The sequence below is a fragment of the Rattus norvegicus genome, chromosome 2 (genome assembly GCF_036323735.1).
Source record: "Rattus norvegicus strain BN/NHsdMcwi chromosome 2, GRCr8, whole genome shotgun sequence".
Lineage (NCBI taxonomy): Eukaryota > Metazoa > Chordata > Mammalia > Rodentia > Muridae > Rattus > Rattus norvegicus.
The window spans coordinates 109,320,986-109,337,202 of record NC_086020.1 but is presented as its reverse complement, the minus strand read 5'-3'; the positions used below and the strand labels follow the sequence as shown (position 1 = coordinate 109,337,202).

Genomic DNA, 16,217 nt, shown 5'->3' with positions numbered 1-16,217 from the left:
GGCATATACCCAAAAGATGCCCCAACATATAAAAAAGACACGTGCTCCACTATGTTCATTGCAGCCTTATTTATAATAGCCAGAAGCTGGAAAGAACCCAGATGCCCTTCAACAGAGGAATGGATACAGAAAATGTGGTACATCTACACAATGGAATATTACTCAGCTATCAAAAACATCGACTTTATGAAATTCGTAGGCAAATGGTTGGAACTGGAAAACATCATCCTGAGTGAGCTAACCCAATCACAGAAAGACATACATGGTATGCACTCATTGATAAGTGGCTATTAGCCCAAATGCTTGAATTACCCTAGATTCCTAGAACAAATGAAACTCAAGACGGATGATCAAAATGTGAATGCTTCACTCCTTCTTTAAAAGGGGAACAAGAATACCCTTGGCAGGGAAGAGAGAGGCAAAGATTAAAACAGAGACTGAAGGAACACCCATTCAGAGTCTGCCCCACATGTGGCCCATACATATACAGCCACCCAATTAGACAAGATGGATGAAGCAAAGAAGTGCAGACCGACAGGAGCCGGATGTAGATCGCTCCTGAGAGACACAGCCAGAATACAGCAAATATAGAGGCAAATGCCAGCAGCAAACCACTGAACTGAGAATAGGACCCCCGTTGAAGGAATCAGAGAAAGAACTGGAAGAGCTTGAAGGGGCTCGAGACCCCATATGTACAACAATGCCAAGCAACCAGAGCTTCCAGGGACTAAGCCACTACCTAAAGACTATACATGGACTGACCCTGGACTCTGACCTCATAGGTAGCAATGAATATCCTAGTAAGAGCACCAGTGGAAGGGGAAGCCCTGGGTCCTGCTAAGACTGAACCCACAGTGAACTAGACTGGTGGGGGGAGGGCGGCAATGTGGGGAGGGTTGGGAGGGGAGCACCCATAAGGAAGGGGAGGGGGAGGGGGATGTTTGCCCGGAAACCGGGAAAGGGAATAACACTCGAAATGTATATAAGAAATACTCAAGTTAATTAAAAAAAATGTGAGCAAAATAAAAAAAAATATCAAAGTCAGTGAATCAAGTCAGTCATCTTTAACAAGCTATTGTAAACAAACTCACATACACATAACAGTAAATATGTGATGATGGACATATTGCACACACACACACACACACACACACACACACACACACACACACACACACACATATATATATATATGTAGTATGTTTATAATTGTGTTGCTAATTCCTGGACTATTAAAGGGAAATATTTAACATAATACAAAAATCCTTTTCTTTTTGTAATTATTCTTTCAGTAAAGACTAAAGATTAGCTCATCTCTGTAATAATTAGTCAAATACCACTCTTTCCTCTCCGGACCATAGTGTTGGTTAAGAGGTGTTCCACACTCAAGAGTATAACAACATTTCCAATATTTCTCACTGTATTTAGGTCCTGGTTAGTAAGTCTTGAGATACCTTGTTTCATCTCAAACATAGATGTCATGTTTCATTTTATTTTTATTAATTAATTATTTTATTTATTTACATACCATAGGCTGCAGGTCCTGGACAGTAGTTAAGATTACTGACTGTGCTTCAGATGATCTGAGTTCTGAGCTCAGATCCTCACACTGTGACCTGTAAGTTTATCTACAGGGACACAATCATTATTTTATCGTTTTCCACATTTACATGTACATGCATACATAATATTCAGACACACAGTTAAAAATGAATCGCTTACTGCTTAAATGTGTTAAAACATTCATTTACTACCTCAATGTACTCAAGAGCTACTATGTTAAGGTAGATCTGAAGCTGCCTGAAACTAATTTTTACACTTGAAAAATCCAACTCACTACTATATTTCCTTTTGTGTCTATGTAATTTATCTGCTTTTGGAGCCTAGGAATGTGGAAAATTCACATTCAGAGGAATAGACTTTGTTTTAAATGTACAAACATATTTAATGTTATATAATTTAATGTATGTTCATATTTAAATGTATGTTTATATACAGTACACATGTGTAACTTCCTTCTGTTTATATGTTAGTATATGTGTGTATATAGTTGGTGTAGACATGTTCATTTAGTTGTTTGTGCATCAGCTTATTTATAAAATTACGGACGTGAGGAATAGAAGTCAGATGTCCTCCTACAATGTCCTCTCCATCATACTGAACATGGATTTCATTCATATGCTAAGACTGACTGGCTAATGAACTCCAACAGTCCTGTGTCTCAGTTTTCCAAGCCTGAGGTTACATTCCCCCTGCTCTGACTGGTTTTTATTTGGGTGCTAGGCATCTGAACCAAGGTTCTCTTCCTTGCATTGACAGTATTTTACCTACTAACTCATCTCAGCTCTGCAAATTTATGTTATTGATTCAAACATATTAGCCTGAAAATTCTTTTTAATTCAAATAGAATTAGCTTTATTTTTCTTATAGAAATTAAAGAGTGTTTAGAAGCAAAATGTGCTACCATCTTACCAATAAAATCTTAATCTGGAGCTGTCTTATCTAAGTTAATAAGATTTGTTGAAATCAAAACAATATATCAACTTTTCATAAAACATTTTTAAAAAAGAGTCGAGATCAGATTTCATACTATAGAATGTATGGATATTGTCGATATTTTTACAAGAAGAAATGTCTATACCACACTGCATTTCTTAAAGAGATTTTTGGTGTGCTAGTTTTTTCTTTTCTTTTCATTTCTTTCTTCTCTTTTATCTTTTTCTTTAACTTGATACAAGTTTAAATTTTCTGAGAAGAGGTAACTCAACTGAGAAAATACCTATATAAGATTGGCCTGTAGGCAGCTATATGGGGCATTTTCCTGATTAATAATTGATATCGGAATACCTTTCCAGCTCTCTGGTCTTCAGCACCAACCCCTTGCCTGGGAAATCAAGCTAGTAAGCTGTGCCCTTCCACTGCCTTTGCATTGGCTCCTGCCTTCAGCTTTATGTTCTGTTCGATCTCCTGCCTCAGCTTCCCACAGTGCTGCACTTTGGTCATACTGTGTATGTAAGCAAAACAAACTTTGTTCTTCCCATGTTGCTATTGGTCATAGTCTTTGGCATAGCAATGGAAAATAAATAATTGCATATGGAGTGATATTTTAAAGTCTTCCGTTTTTGTATGACTTTTTACTCACTGAAGTGGTCTACTTTAAGTAGATCTCATGCTTGAGTAATATAAACGTAAGAAGTGTAAATAGCAGTTATGTAATTATATATAACAAATATCTATAAATTGTCTTGAAAACCTAATTTTTTCATTTCATTTGAAATTTAAAAGTATTATTTAAAGTCGATAAGTTATGTCATTTCCTTGCTTGTCAGAGGACAGTGATTTAATTTTACAGAGAACTTTGGGAGTCAAGGAACTATTAATGATTCCTCAAAAAAAGAACATATTTCAAAAATTTAGTTTTTTGAATATATAATGCAATATGTTTTTATTTGGTTCACTGAATATGTGTCATGTGAAAATAAAAATGCTAGAGAAAATACATAAATTTTAAAGTTCTAAAAAACCTTTAATATTTTATATAAGAAAAGAAAAAATTTAAAATGAACTTGTATGTTTAATATGTGCAGGTATGTTTTGTCTTTATATTCATAGATGAATGTATAAAATAAATATCATAGAGACATATGTGATATGTATATTTTCATCACATATTATATATTTTATTTTATATAAATATTTGTTATATACTATATACATATAAAACATATATTTAATGGTTACATATTTACATATATATGTGTGTGTATGTGTCTTTTTTAAGGAAAAGGGTGAAAACCTTCCACTCTATGTGCTAGCATGGACTCATTCCCTTGAAAATTTTCTAGAAGTATTTCTGATGTTTATGTGGTGGATGACTGCACAGTGACTTGACCCAGGTAGTGTTCCCCCTACAGAAGATCGATTTTGCTGAAAAATGATTAGTGTGTAATGAGTGTAAAAGTGGTAGTGAGGATGTAGCGCAGAGATCCATCATGGTGAGGAGTTAATATCTGTATCTGCATCACACCCTAATTGATGGCGCTGCCTGATGCTTGAAGAGCGTTAAATTGCTGATGTGCCTGTGATGGAATGCCTATTGTCAGGCTAGAGATGAAAACTCACTCTCACCCTTGCAGTTCGTTTTTAAATGATTCATAGAGAGATGACTTTGAATGTTTAATTAGAGGTCAGAATTAGAATTCTCACAGTGCTGTCATAGCTCTCATGTGCCAAGTCTTCACTGAGATAAACCATGTTTTACATTTAATACTAAAACCAAAACAAAGATGGAGGGAGGGAGAGAACAGAGAGTGATTCTTATTCAGTAAGATTTGAGAAAAAAAATCTAGATAATGTTATTGGGACTGACTGACCAAATTCATCAATTGTATATGAGCTAAATATTTAAAGACATCATGAGAAGGTAAACAGAGAGAGATGGGAAGATAAGGTATGAGGGCATATATAGATCACAGTATATGACATCCTTCAAAGGAATTGTCCCTATGAAGCAGGTAACTCTTTACAGAGAAAAGAACATAACCTTTGAGGGCGGGCGTGAAAGGGTGAGGAGGGCATGGAGGGGCAAGGAGGGCATAGCAGGGTGAAGAGAACATACGAGATCTCTTGTGAGCAAGCAGTTAACAGAAAGAAGGAACGAGTGTAGCAAGGTTGACATCAATTCCATAGGAAAACATAGTGGATATTGAACCATAGCATGATGCTAGCAATTGAGTGATGTTTTAACCAGAAAAAGAATTATGTCCATTGTGATAAGAAACTACAGTTTATAGGGTATGTTAAAATAAAGTGGCTTGTGGAATATTAGTCATTAGCTTATCATCTAACTTGTGGTCATATTTTTTTTATGAAATCCCAGGTCACTGTGAAGTATTAGTTCCCAAAGCTGACCTTTCACTGTCTGAATGAGAAATTCAGTTTTGGACTCTGGTTCACTCAATGGTAAGGCAGAGTGAATCCTTCAGCTACTTCTGCAATTTTCAGATTACATTATATTTTACCTTAAATATTTTATTTACATGAAGTATTATTTGGTGTCTGCCTCTGTTTCATAATCAATCATCACTGAAGATGTCTGAAAAATTCCTACTGACCTGATAGTGTCATTATGTGCTTGTTCTGAATTACAAAAGCAGAAAGCAAGCACATAGGTTTAAAAAAAAAGAAAAAACAACAAACAAACAAAACCAACTTTGTGCAAATGGCTGACTTTTTCTTAATTGCGTGGGAAAATTCTATTAGGAAAGAGTCCAGAGTTATGGAGTGAGTGAAAGAAAAATTAGTTCATGGAACCATTGCTGATGCTCTAACGCCTTCCAAATAACAACTGCATGATGGTTTTCAATAGATCACAGTTTTGTTTTGATACATAGACTTTATGAGTTTTTTTTTTCTGTCATCACTGTGATCAAATACTTGACAAGAAACAACTTAAAGGGAAAATGATTTATTTTAGTCCATTGTTCAAAGACATCTAATCCATCAAAATAGGGAAGTCTTTAAAGCTAGGGTCTCTGTGGTGGGAAGAGCTTGCTGAGTGTCTCTTTACATCTCTGTGGATCAGAAGAAAAGTGTGAGAGCAGAAGTGAGGCAGGGCTATAATCTTCAAACAACATGTCCACACTCCTATGACTGCTGGCTTGGCCACAAATGCAGCAAGTTCTACAGCATTGTGACCTCCACCTGTCTATGTCATGGGAAACATTTCCTATTCACACCACAGTGTTGACTAAATGCAAATTAAAACAAATTGACAAACCAAACTGTAGTCTATATGTATGGCTATTTTATTATATCCTTACTTTATCCTAACACTCACAATATTTGACAGAACTCCATACTTATGCTACAACGTATAATACATTTTATATCTTCAATCTCTTATATTTATTATTTTAGCTCTAAATCTAGAAATATTGCTTCCAACTCTTTAAATCTAATCTATGAGCAGTAGATGAGCCTAAGTTCAGGCTATTCCATGCTCACCTTGTGGATTGGAGCCCTGGGTTGTAATAGATAAGCTCGGGTTCAGGCTGTTGGCATGCTCACTCTATAGATGGAAGACCTGGTTTTCAGAGAATCTCTGACCATTTCTCAGTCCTCTTTTAGCTTTGTTTCAGTATCTGTGGCATGTGATCATTCTAAGACTTGCAAAGGAACTGTGCTCACACTGTTTAAGCCTTTGAAATATTTTCCCTGTCTAGGTTCCTGCTTCACATTACTCTCCTTTTGATAAAACTACAAAGGCAGCTGGTCAGAAGAGAGTGTCAAATACGCTGAAATGGGAGTTATCCATAATGTGAGCACTGAGAATTGAACTTGGCTTCTCTATAAAAGCAGCAACTGCTCTTAAGTTCTGAGCCATTGCTCCCATCCTAAGAATATACATTCCTAAATAATTATTTACATTGTTCTGTGATCCAAATATGTGGTATATTCTTTTACGAGGGCTTACTGTCCAGTTGTACAGGTAACCAAGAAAAATGTCAATAACCTGCATTATCTGGGTCTCTGGGGACCTCGCTGACTAACAACCGAAAAAGAAATAATCCTGGCACAGGGCTGGTATTTATTAACCTCTGGTGTCTAGTAGCAGTTTGTTGACTGCTATATAACCCTTTTTTTATAGGTAACTTCATTTAAATTCTCTCTCTCTCTCTCTCTCTCTCTCTCTCTCTGTGTGTGTGTGTGTGTGTGTGTGTGTAAGCTTTCACAGAAGTAAATTCCCATATGACCTTTTTCTATAAAGTTCTCCTCTTTCCCCTTTATACCATCACATTGTACCTCTCCATCCCTCAGAGTCCTCCCTTGTAGTCTCTCACATGTTCCCTGAATGCTATGGGTATTCCACAAGAATCACACAGATCTAATTATTCAAAACTATCCTCCACATATAAGAAAAAATGCAATTGAAGTTTGTCTCTTTGGATCTAAATTACCTCAATGGAATCTCTAACTGGGAATATAACTGTAGCTAAGAGGATGTGACTAGGTGGGTCATAGGTCCTATGTGAGAACTCACTTCTATCCTTCCTCTAAATTAATATCATAGTAAAATGAGTTTAATGACTTACCACTATATACAGACATTAGTCTGAGAAACTTCTTGATGCAATAGATAATTGATAGAAATTTAGAACTTGTCAAAATGAAGAGAATAAAAGATAGTGGGCAACTCAGCCCTAATTGGTACCTTGAAGCATACCGTTATCCCCTAGGTATTGGGATCATGGAGGAAGAAGGAACACAAAACCTGCAAAAGCCCTCGGCTGTGTCTGATGGCAATAAAGTTATTCTATGGACACAATGGGCTGTTGCATATATGATCACTCTGCAGGCGTGACAGCATGCATAACATCTCTATACGTTCAAGCCAGACTAGATCGCAGCATTCAATCTGGGAAGGTGACCATCCCTAACTGAGGGCTTTTAAGCAATTGCAAGTGTGAGTAAGTTCCTTTAAGGCTTTATGATCCCTTCCTTTGTAGAGGCATACAGAACAATTAATCCCAAGATTAATTGTGTGAACAAGCAGACAAAGAAGCTGTAAGGACATAAAGCTGGGTGAGTAGGTATGTAGGGTGGAGTTCTAAAATATCCAGATATGCAAATGAATATGATCAAAGTACATTACTAGAAATTCTCAAAGAATTCAGACAAGAATTACACAATAAGAAGAAATCTTAAAAGCATTTCTCCATAGATTCTATTAGGAAAACTTAGCACATTTCATTTGTTCCTGAGTGTTTTGTATAGATTTGTTTCCTATGATTGATTGTCTTATCCCAAGTGAGAAGAGGGACCCATTTATCTTTACCTTTCTTGCCTCTCCTGAGGACTAATATAAATGACATACTCTGTTGGGGGTCAGTTGTTGATAAGAATAAATCCTATTTGATAAAGTAGCAAAGGAGACTTTTAGAATTGTATTTTATTGTACATGATTGGATATTAAGATATGTGTAATATTTCTAAAAATTCAGAGCATGTTTATTATTTGGGTCTCTATGAGCCACCCTGTGAATGGTCAGGATTCTGCGGCTAATGCTGTTTTCTCTCATGTAGTCGTGGCTTTTATCTTCTTTGTTACTGATGATTTGTCAGTGACTACCATTACGTATTAACTTCTCAATTATCAGTTGAGCTTTGTGCTTTACTCCTCCAACTGTATCCTAGAGATACAGAAATGTCATAAATCCTGATGAAGAACCTCAATATCTAGCTAAGATGACATCTAGTGTACAACAAGCATAAGTGTAAATTATGTGGACATTATGAATCTTCAACCATAATGCTATAGTAGCAAACAGAACTGAGAACATGGACTGTTAATTAGCCAGATTTTCCTAATAATTATACTGCAGGACAAAATGGATGGACACCCAAAACTGTAAGAGAGAAAAACTTCCATCCGGAGCTCACCAGGTTATGAAACTAAACCCTACCAAGCTGGCAAAGGGTTTGAGCTTTGAACACATGACATCCTGGACTTTTACTTCACGTTCACTGACTGGGCTGCTTCATGTGATAGGACCTGGGACCTCTGTCCTGTTTGATAGCTTAACCCTTTCCAGTCTTTATTTTTGACATGTGACTGTTTAGGTACATTTGCCTTTTACTTTTTGCAGTTCTGTAGAATTAATACTGCTTGATCTACTTTGCCTCTTCTTATCTTAAGTTTGTTTTCAGAAGCAGCTAAAGTGTGCACCCCAAGGTTTTGTATCCTATTCTCTAAGAAAGCAAGTCATTGCTTTACTGCATCTATCTGTAAATTGTTTATTGTTGCTTCTAAACATGGTTAAAATTGACTTTATTTTTCCACATAATGAACATCTGTGTACTCCAGTCACTCTCTATGACTGCAGAGGTTGAGAGTGTGTGTGTGTGTGTGTGTGTGTGTGTGTGTGTGTGCATTTTGTAGTTTTTAATACTTTTCCTATAGGCTCCCTACTACATATTTTCAGCTTTCATATATATATATATATATATATATATATATATATATATATATATACACACACCAAATATAACTCAACAGCTTCTAACCAGTCGTGTAGGCAGGCAGATACCACACAGGAACGTCAGCTTCAGTCCAGTACTCTAGGCAAGTGAATACCACACACTAACCAGCAGTTATATTTCACAAGGCTTGCCCACCAGCCTGACACAAACCTTAGAAGGGACAACTATCTCAGGAACCTCATGAACAGTTCTTTGGCGAGTTTCTCTCTGGAGTTACCATTAATGGAGCTCAACAACACTATGTAAGGGGAATCAATTCATGTGTGTCTTTAGTGAAAAATAGTGAGGTGGAGAAAACCAAACAAAAGTTCAGTTTTCCTACTATCTCTGGGGTTATATTTATACTCCTTCATCAAGTGTCCTTTCAGGTGTCTGCTATATCAAAACATCATTTCACCTATGTGCCCCAGTCAAACATCATTTGACATCACTGATTTTCCAAAGAAACTAAAAGTGTCCACTTCGTGTGTGTGTGTGTGTGTGTGTGTGTGTGTGTGTGTGTGTGTGTTATGTGAATATGGGCGCAGTACATTCACACATGTGCACATGGATATGAAGGCCAGAGGTAAATATCTAGCATTATCACTTGCTCTTCATACTGAGACAGGGTGGGGAGGAAGCATATTTATCTAAGATACCTGTCCAGCAACACCAGCCATTCTGTGTCTCCTCAAGTCCCCAGTGCTAGGATGTCAGGGGCTTGCATCATCACATTGAGCCCTCTAACCTGAGTATTGGAGTTTGAACATATACCTTTTGTTTGAGCTATACATACCTGAGCCATCTGTCCAAACACTAAGCATTAAATTTCTATATATACAAATAGGCTTTTTTGTTTTATATTTTGATTTGACTTTCAATTTTAGAGAAAAACTACTTATGTTAATAAAGTAAAATTTTCATTTTTTAATTCCATAGGTAAAAAGATGGCTTATCATAAAGTCAAGGCAGATCTACGAACCTCAGGACATTCACAGTACTTAGACAGTGATGACCTTCAAGCCACTGCCCTTGATTTAGAGTGGGATATGGAGAAGGAACTGGAAGAGCCAAGCTTTGACCAGTTTCAAACAGATAATGCTGAGCATCAGAACTTGGGACACTCTGAGACTTTAGACCTCCATCTTGATTCCATTCAACCAGCAACTTCACCCAAAGGAAGATTCCAGAGGCTTCAAGAAGAGTCTGACTGTGTGACCCACTACACAAGATCTGCACCAAAGAACAACCATTGCAACTTTTGCTACCTGTTAAAAATACTGTGCATAGCTACAACCCTATTTATTTTTGGAATTATAATAGGTTACTATGCACACATGAATTGTCCTTCTGATGCCTCACCATCAGGAACAAATAACCCTCAGTTATACCAAGATATTCTCAAGACAATCAAAGCAGAAGATATTAAGAAATCCTTCAGGTAGGTGCAGAGAAATGAATGTTGTTGGGATGTATTTCCTGGGAAGTTAATTTGGAAGTAGAGCTTGAATTGGATGTATAAGTACATTTTTAAGTGGATAGACACAACTTATACCTAGGATAGAAACTTCTGGAAGAATGCACAGATTCAGATTTATGGCTCAGAGTTCTGCAATATCCATTTATGATGTAGTTTTATGAATTGATAACAGTAATCATCACTACAGTGGCTCTAGCCTAAGCTTTTCCTCCATTTGATAACCCTGTTAGACTATGTTGAGATACAAAGATGAATGGAAACAAAGGTAATATAAAGTAGAATATTTTTCATATAGTTAAAATTTTTAATGGTATCAAAATGAAATCAATCTTTTTATGGGATAACTGCTATATGTTACTCATGGGGAAACTAGGAGTTGTTGATAACTCACAGACACCACCTTTCAAGTAGACACTCTGTTTGAACAGAGGGTCCAATTATCAGACACACCAAAAAATTCCGCTCCCTACTGAGGGTGACTTGATGGATGGCTGTAGGACCAGCATGTATTGTTTCAATTTGTTTGCTTGTGTTGTTTGTTATTTTCTTTTGTTTTGTTTTTTTAACTGAAATGTAACAAATCCTTCATATGGAGGACTTAATCTGAGTTGTTAAAAGAGTTCCAGTGTCCCCTTATGTGACAACTTGAAGATAGTGTTTTGTTATTGGCACATACTGAGCTTTAAAATGATTTCCTTGTTTATATACATAGTAAAATGGATGAAGAAGAAAACCGTACATTCCAGAATATAGGAGAAACAAACAGCCCTTTTGTTATTTGTACATGGATAGCATCCACCAGGACTGTTTTCCCAGCATGTTTGTTGTAGGCCGCCATGATTTATGACTGCAGATTTGCTGGCAAATATGCATTTCCAGAGATTTTCAAGGGAAATCTTACATTGAGGATGTATGATGCACAGTGCATCTGATGAATTCCAATACTTTCACTGAATACATATCTAAGTGACACATGGAAACACAGTGCCTGTGAACTGATTATCTTGTTTATATGGTTGCTTAAGCATCCCCGGAAGTGTAATGGGCAGGTAATAACACCCTCCATGATATTGTCCAATGTAAAATCTCTATAATGAACTGAGTTAAATGTGTTTTGTAAAGATCTATTGTGTCAGTTATGAGGTGACCCAAGCATCAGGATATTCCCTGAATATTTCAAGCAATGAGTACTCGTGTTTTATTTCATCCTGTGTGTTGTGTGGATTTCAGAGGGTGCAGAAGTCTGCCTGTTTTTTTTCCTCCATCTTTCTCTTTGAGACAGTGTATCTCTCACTGAGACTGGTGTTTATACATGCAGCTAGCTGACAAGCAGGTCTCAGATGTCTTTCCCTTTTCTTCTCCCAACTGCTGAGATTGCAGCTGCCATTCATACTCACGCCTGACTTTTCCATGGGTGCTAGGGCTGGAACTCAAATCCTTATGTTCGAAAGGCAGGGACTTTATTGCTTCACTATCACTCTAGCCCCCAAACAATGGATATTCAATGTAGGCCTGTTATTCCATCAGCAATGAACAATGTGAAATTAATAAGAAAATACCAAGACGGCTTGATATAAAAATACCAAGACAGCTTGATATGAAGCTACCACTAAACTTAGGAAAATAAACTGGTGGAAAGTGAGATTTTCCATAGGCATCAGTGCAGGCTGGTTATACCCTCTGTTGGAGACACTGAGTTCATCAAGTCTAGAGGGGGTGAGAAGTACCATGTTCGACATTCCTCCTGCCCCTTGGAGTCCTAGAAGCTTTTCTAATAGCTGAATCCAGAAGGAGGCTGACTTGGAACCTGAGAAATGTTTCATAAAAGGCCAGAGGTTGAGGCAAAGAGAGAATATGTCAAAAACAGATATCTCCGTGAGAAAGTTGCAAATTTACAAGATAATGGGTAAAATAGAACTTTATGAAACTGTGTTTACTGTTACTTCACCAAGAACATCCAGGCTTTACTGTAAGGGACCCATGAGATTAATTTTTATTAACATAAAGAATGATGACATTCTCTTTTTTCTTTTTCATTATTTTACTTATTCACTTTGTATCCCAATCACAGACCCCCCTCTCTGTCTGATTCTCACAACCCTTGTCTATCCACTACTCCCCCAGTCTTCTCAGAGAAGGGGAAACCCACCATGGGCACCAATCCACCATAGCACATCAAGTTGCAAGAGGACTAAGAACATGCTCTCCCACTGAATGAAACATAGCAGCCCAGGTAGAGGAAATGGTTTCAAAGTTAGGTAACAGACTAAGAGGTAGCTCCTGCTCCAATCGCTTAGGGGAACTATTTGAAGTCCAATCTGCACATCTGCTAAAATATGTGGAGGGGGCCTAGGTCCAGACCATGCATGATCTTTGGTTGGTGGTTCAGTCTCTCTGAGCCCCCATTATCACAGGTTAGTTCTTATAGTGTCTTTTTCCCTCTACCTTCCTTAATCCTCCCCCTCACTCCATAAGATTCCTGGAGCAACAACTAATGTTTGGTTTTGGTCTCTGCTTCAGTGGCTGAGTGAAGCCTCTCAGATGATAGTTATTCTGTGCTCCCATCTTCAAGCATAGCAAAGCATCATTATTAGTCTCAGGGGTTACCTTTCTCCTATGGGATGGATCTCAAGTAGGGCCAGTCATTGCTTAGCTATTCCTTCAACCTCTTCTTATCCTGATCCCTGCCTATTTTATAAGGAGGAAAAATTTTGGGTTGACTGTTTTGTGAGTAGATTGATGCCCCCCTCCCTCCTCCTGCCTGCCTACAGTATTTGGCCACTTCAGTCTCCATATCTCTGGTTGCTATGAGTCTCTGCTAGAGTCACCCCCATCTTCTTCCAGGAGCCTTCTTCATACCAGGTCTCTTGCTTGTCCCAGAGATTTCCATCCACAGTTGTAAGTTAGTTTTTCAATTTATGAGCACAGTGTATCTCATAGCTTAAAACCGATTTTTTTGTCTTTACTTGGGCTTAGTCAGTTTAGAGTTAACTCTAAATGCATTTTATTTCCTAACTATGACACACACACACACACACACACACACACACACACACATATATATATATAATATATATATATATACCCATTTCTTCTTGTTAATTTTGTTTATTTTTCAACAGTGTAAATACTTTAAGAAATTTTCTAGTATCTTTATCTTAAATAAACAACTGATGGTAAAAATTTAAATATACAGTTATGTAAGAATATTATTTCTCCCACAAGGAAATTTATAGGGAAGTGGATTTATTTTTCAACTTAATTAAAGAAAATCAACAAAATTTGATATATTTAAAAAAAATAAATATTCATCATGAAGTAGTTAGTCTACAAAAATATCCAATGGTAAGTCATTTGCTCATTTATGCTCTATAAAGTAGCCATGGTCTTTCTTATTCATGCAGGTTAGTTTTTAAAAATAGTGCTGTAGTTTATATATGTTAATTCCAACTATTTGAACAATATCCTCAGTCAATTACAAATTTTCCTCACAAATCTTGTATCCATAAGCCTTTTCTAAGCTATAGATTGTTTTTTGTCAACTTGATATGAGATATTCTTACTGGGATACTTGGATGAGGGAAAAAGTCACTATTCAATTTTCCTGTAGGCATGGCTGTAGTGAATTTTTTCTCACTTCAGGCTGGTAGTTCTCGGTTATATGAAAAACAGGATGAGCAAGCCACAAGGATGAAGTCATGGATAAGACGTTCTATTTTGTGGCTTCTGCACTAGTTTCTCCAGGTTTTTTTTTTTGTTGTTGTTGTTGTTTTGTTTTCTTTTTTGCTTGTTTGTTTGTTTGGGGGGTTCTTTTGTTAGTTTTATTTTGTTTTGTTTTTGTTTTTTTCTTTTTTTCCTTTAGTTCTTTATATGTCTTCCTTCAATGATGAACAGAGATGTGGAAGTGTAAGCACAATAAATCTTTTCTTCCCCAAGTTGCTTTTTGTCACGATAAACTGTGATAATGATAGAACCTTAACTAAGGGATTAATTAGAACCAGGAATGGGACATTGCTATGATACACTAACCATGTGTTTAGGAAAAGATTTTGTTCTCATTGGAGCTTTGGCCTGGAACAGCCATTAAGGGTTCAGAGCTTATTGAACTATTGTAGATACTATTTTAGCAATGAATTACTGTTTATATCCTCTATCAATTTTCTGTTCCTATACATGATTTGGGAGAATTTCTTGTCTTGTGAAATATTCTAACAATTTTTTATGTAAAACATAATACAGTTCACATTCCATGAGGAGAAAGAACAAGTTTACATGAATGAACAGTAGAACTGAGTGTCTAGCAGGTGCTTAAAGAAGTATTATTTATAAGAAAGAACAATCATTGTATGATAATAGGAATCAGATCTGTGCTAAATTTATAAATCATGTACTTAGAAATAACTTTACTATTAAGATTTTCAATACTGCAAAACAGTAATATGGATATAAATGCGTATTATATTATAAATGACATGATTTTTATAACTGTGTACTTCATAATCATGTTATTGATGTCATAAGAATTACATAAGAACTTATTCTATTCATGGTTCAAATAAATTATTGGTCTGGGTTATATTTCTTGCTCTCAGGGTGTATAGGCAGTCCTGAGCCCATTGGCTAAAAATACTACTTGGCTGTTAGAGTAAGGATTAATGATCATCCTTAGATCTATGTAAGTAGATTTGAGAAACTTTCTACTCTCAACCCTGTGAGGACACAGAGGGAAGTAACAAAAAATTACTTCTACCAGAGTGTAGCTTGGGTAAACCAAGTTTAATCAGGTTAATTGCAGGACAATGAGTGAAGCACATTGCTTACAGAGAAGGCTAAAAGGTGTTATTGATGAATACAATAATAAATAAAACAAATTTCTATCTCCCCCAAACAATGAACTCTCTACAAAATTGAGGAAAGTGTAAAGGCTAAGACCAACTGCTGACATAACCTTAATGTGCTTCACACTATGTCTGATTCCCACCTGAGATTTCTCAGTGTGATATATAGACCAGCCATTTACAGTTTAAGCTGAAGACAAGAAAACAAACACTGGACACTGGAGATGCTGGGGATGTCTAGAGACTGTTGAAAGTATATGCCAAGATTTTATGGGAAGTGTACTCACTATGCCATAACTCCACACGATTACCACACTTGAGGGTTAGATGGGTCCCAAAAGAATGTTCAAGGAACTGGTAAGAAACAAGTTTAGCTGAGAAGCCCTGCAGAGTTAGTGTACAGGAAGCTTTACTGGGACAACTTTGAAATAAGAACAGAAATTGGGGTTTGTGTTATAGATCATTATAGCACACATGCCTAACAGGTTTAACAGGCTCAAGGATTAGGATCCTATCCCTGGCACAAATTAAATTTGATAAAGAAGAGCAAACATTTTGTTTCTATGTTGGTCTATTCTCATTATTTCTGTTTCTAATGGTGATGGGAAGAGCTCCATGGTATGATACGCAGAATCACAAAGCTGAGACGGCCTGAGTTCCCTCCTTTCTTTGGCTACAAAAGTCCAAATTAGGCAGGGTCAGAATGTTTGAAAATGTCAAAGTAGTCATGATGACATTCTATTGAAAAAAAATGGCTCTTGGAAAATGTACTAGTGATTTAGAATTTCTGGTATTTCATATTTGGAATTGGTTTCAGGTACAGATATAAAGAGTCCCCATGAATAAATAAATATATGTAGAAAAAAGCAAGAACATGA

At 36.6% G+C, this 16,217-nt stretch overlaps 1 protein-coding gene across 6 annotated transcripts in view; it reads left to right on the top strand.

Moving 5' to 3' along the window:
• Naaladl2 (N-acetylated alpha-linked acidic dipeptidase-like 2) overlaps window positions 1-16,217 on the top strand; it is a 1,352,651-nt gene that overhangs the window by 583,448 nt on the left and 752,986 nt on the right. For 4 of the 6 annotated variants that reach the window (XM_039103971.2, XM_039103968.2, XM_008760899.4 and 1 more), the window contains one exon: window positions 9,961-10,462. In XM_039103971.2, the coding sequence (XP_038959899.1) occupies window positions 9,969-10,462 (494 nt within the window). In that variant the 5' untranslated portion in view covers window positions 9,961-9,968. Of the gene's footprint in view, window positions 1-2,855; window positions 3,009-3,735; window positions 3,897-4,879; window positions 4,963-9,960; window positions 10,463-16,217 lie in introns of those variants that run through there. The other 2 variants (XM_063282869.1, XM_039103970.2) reach the window with 2 other exon arrangements.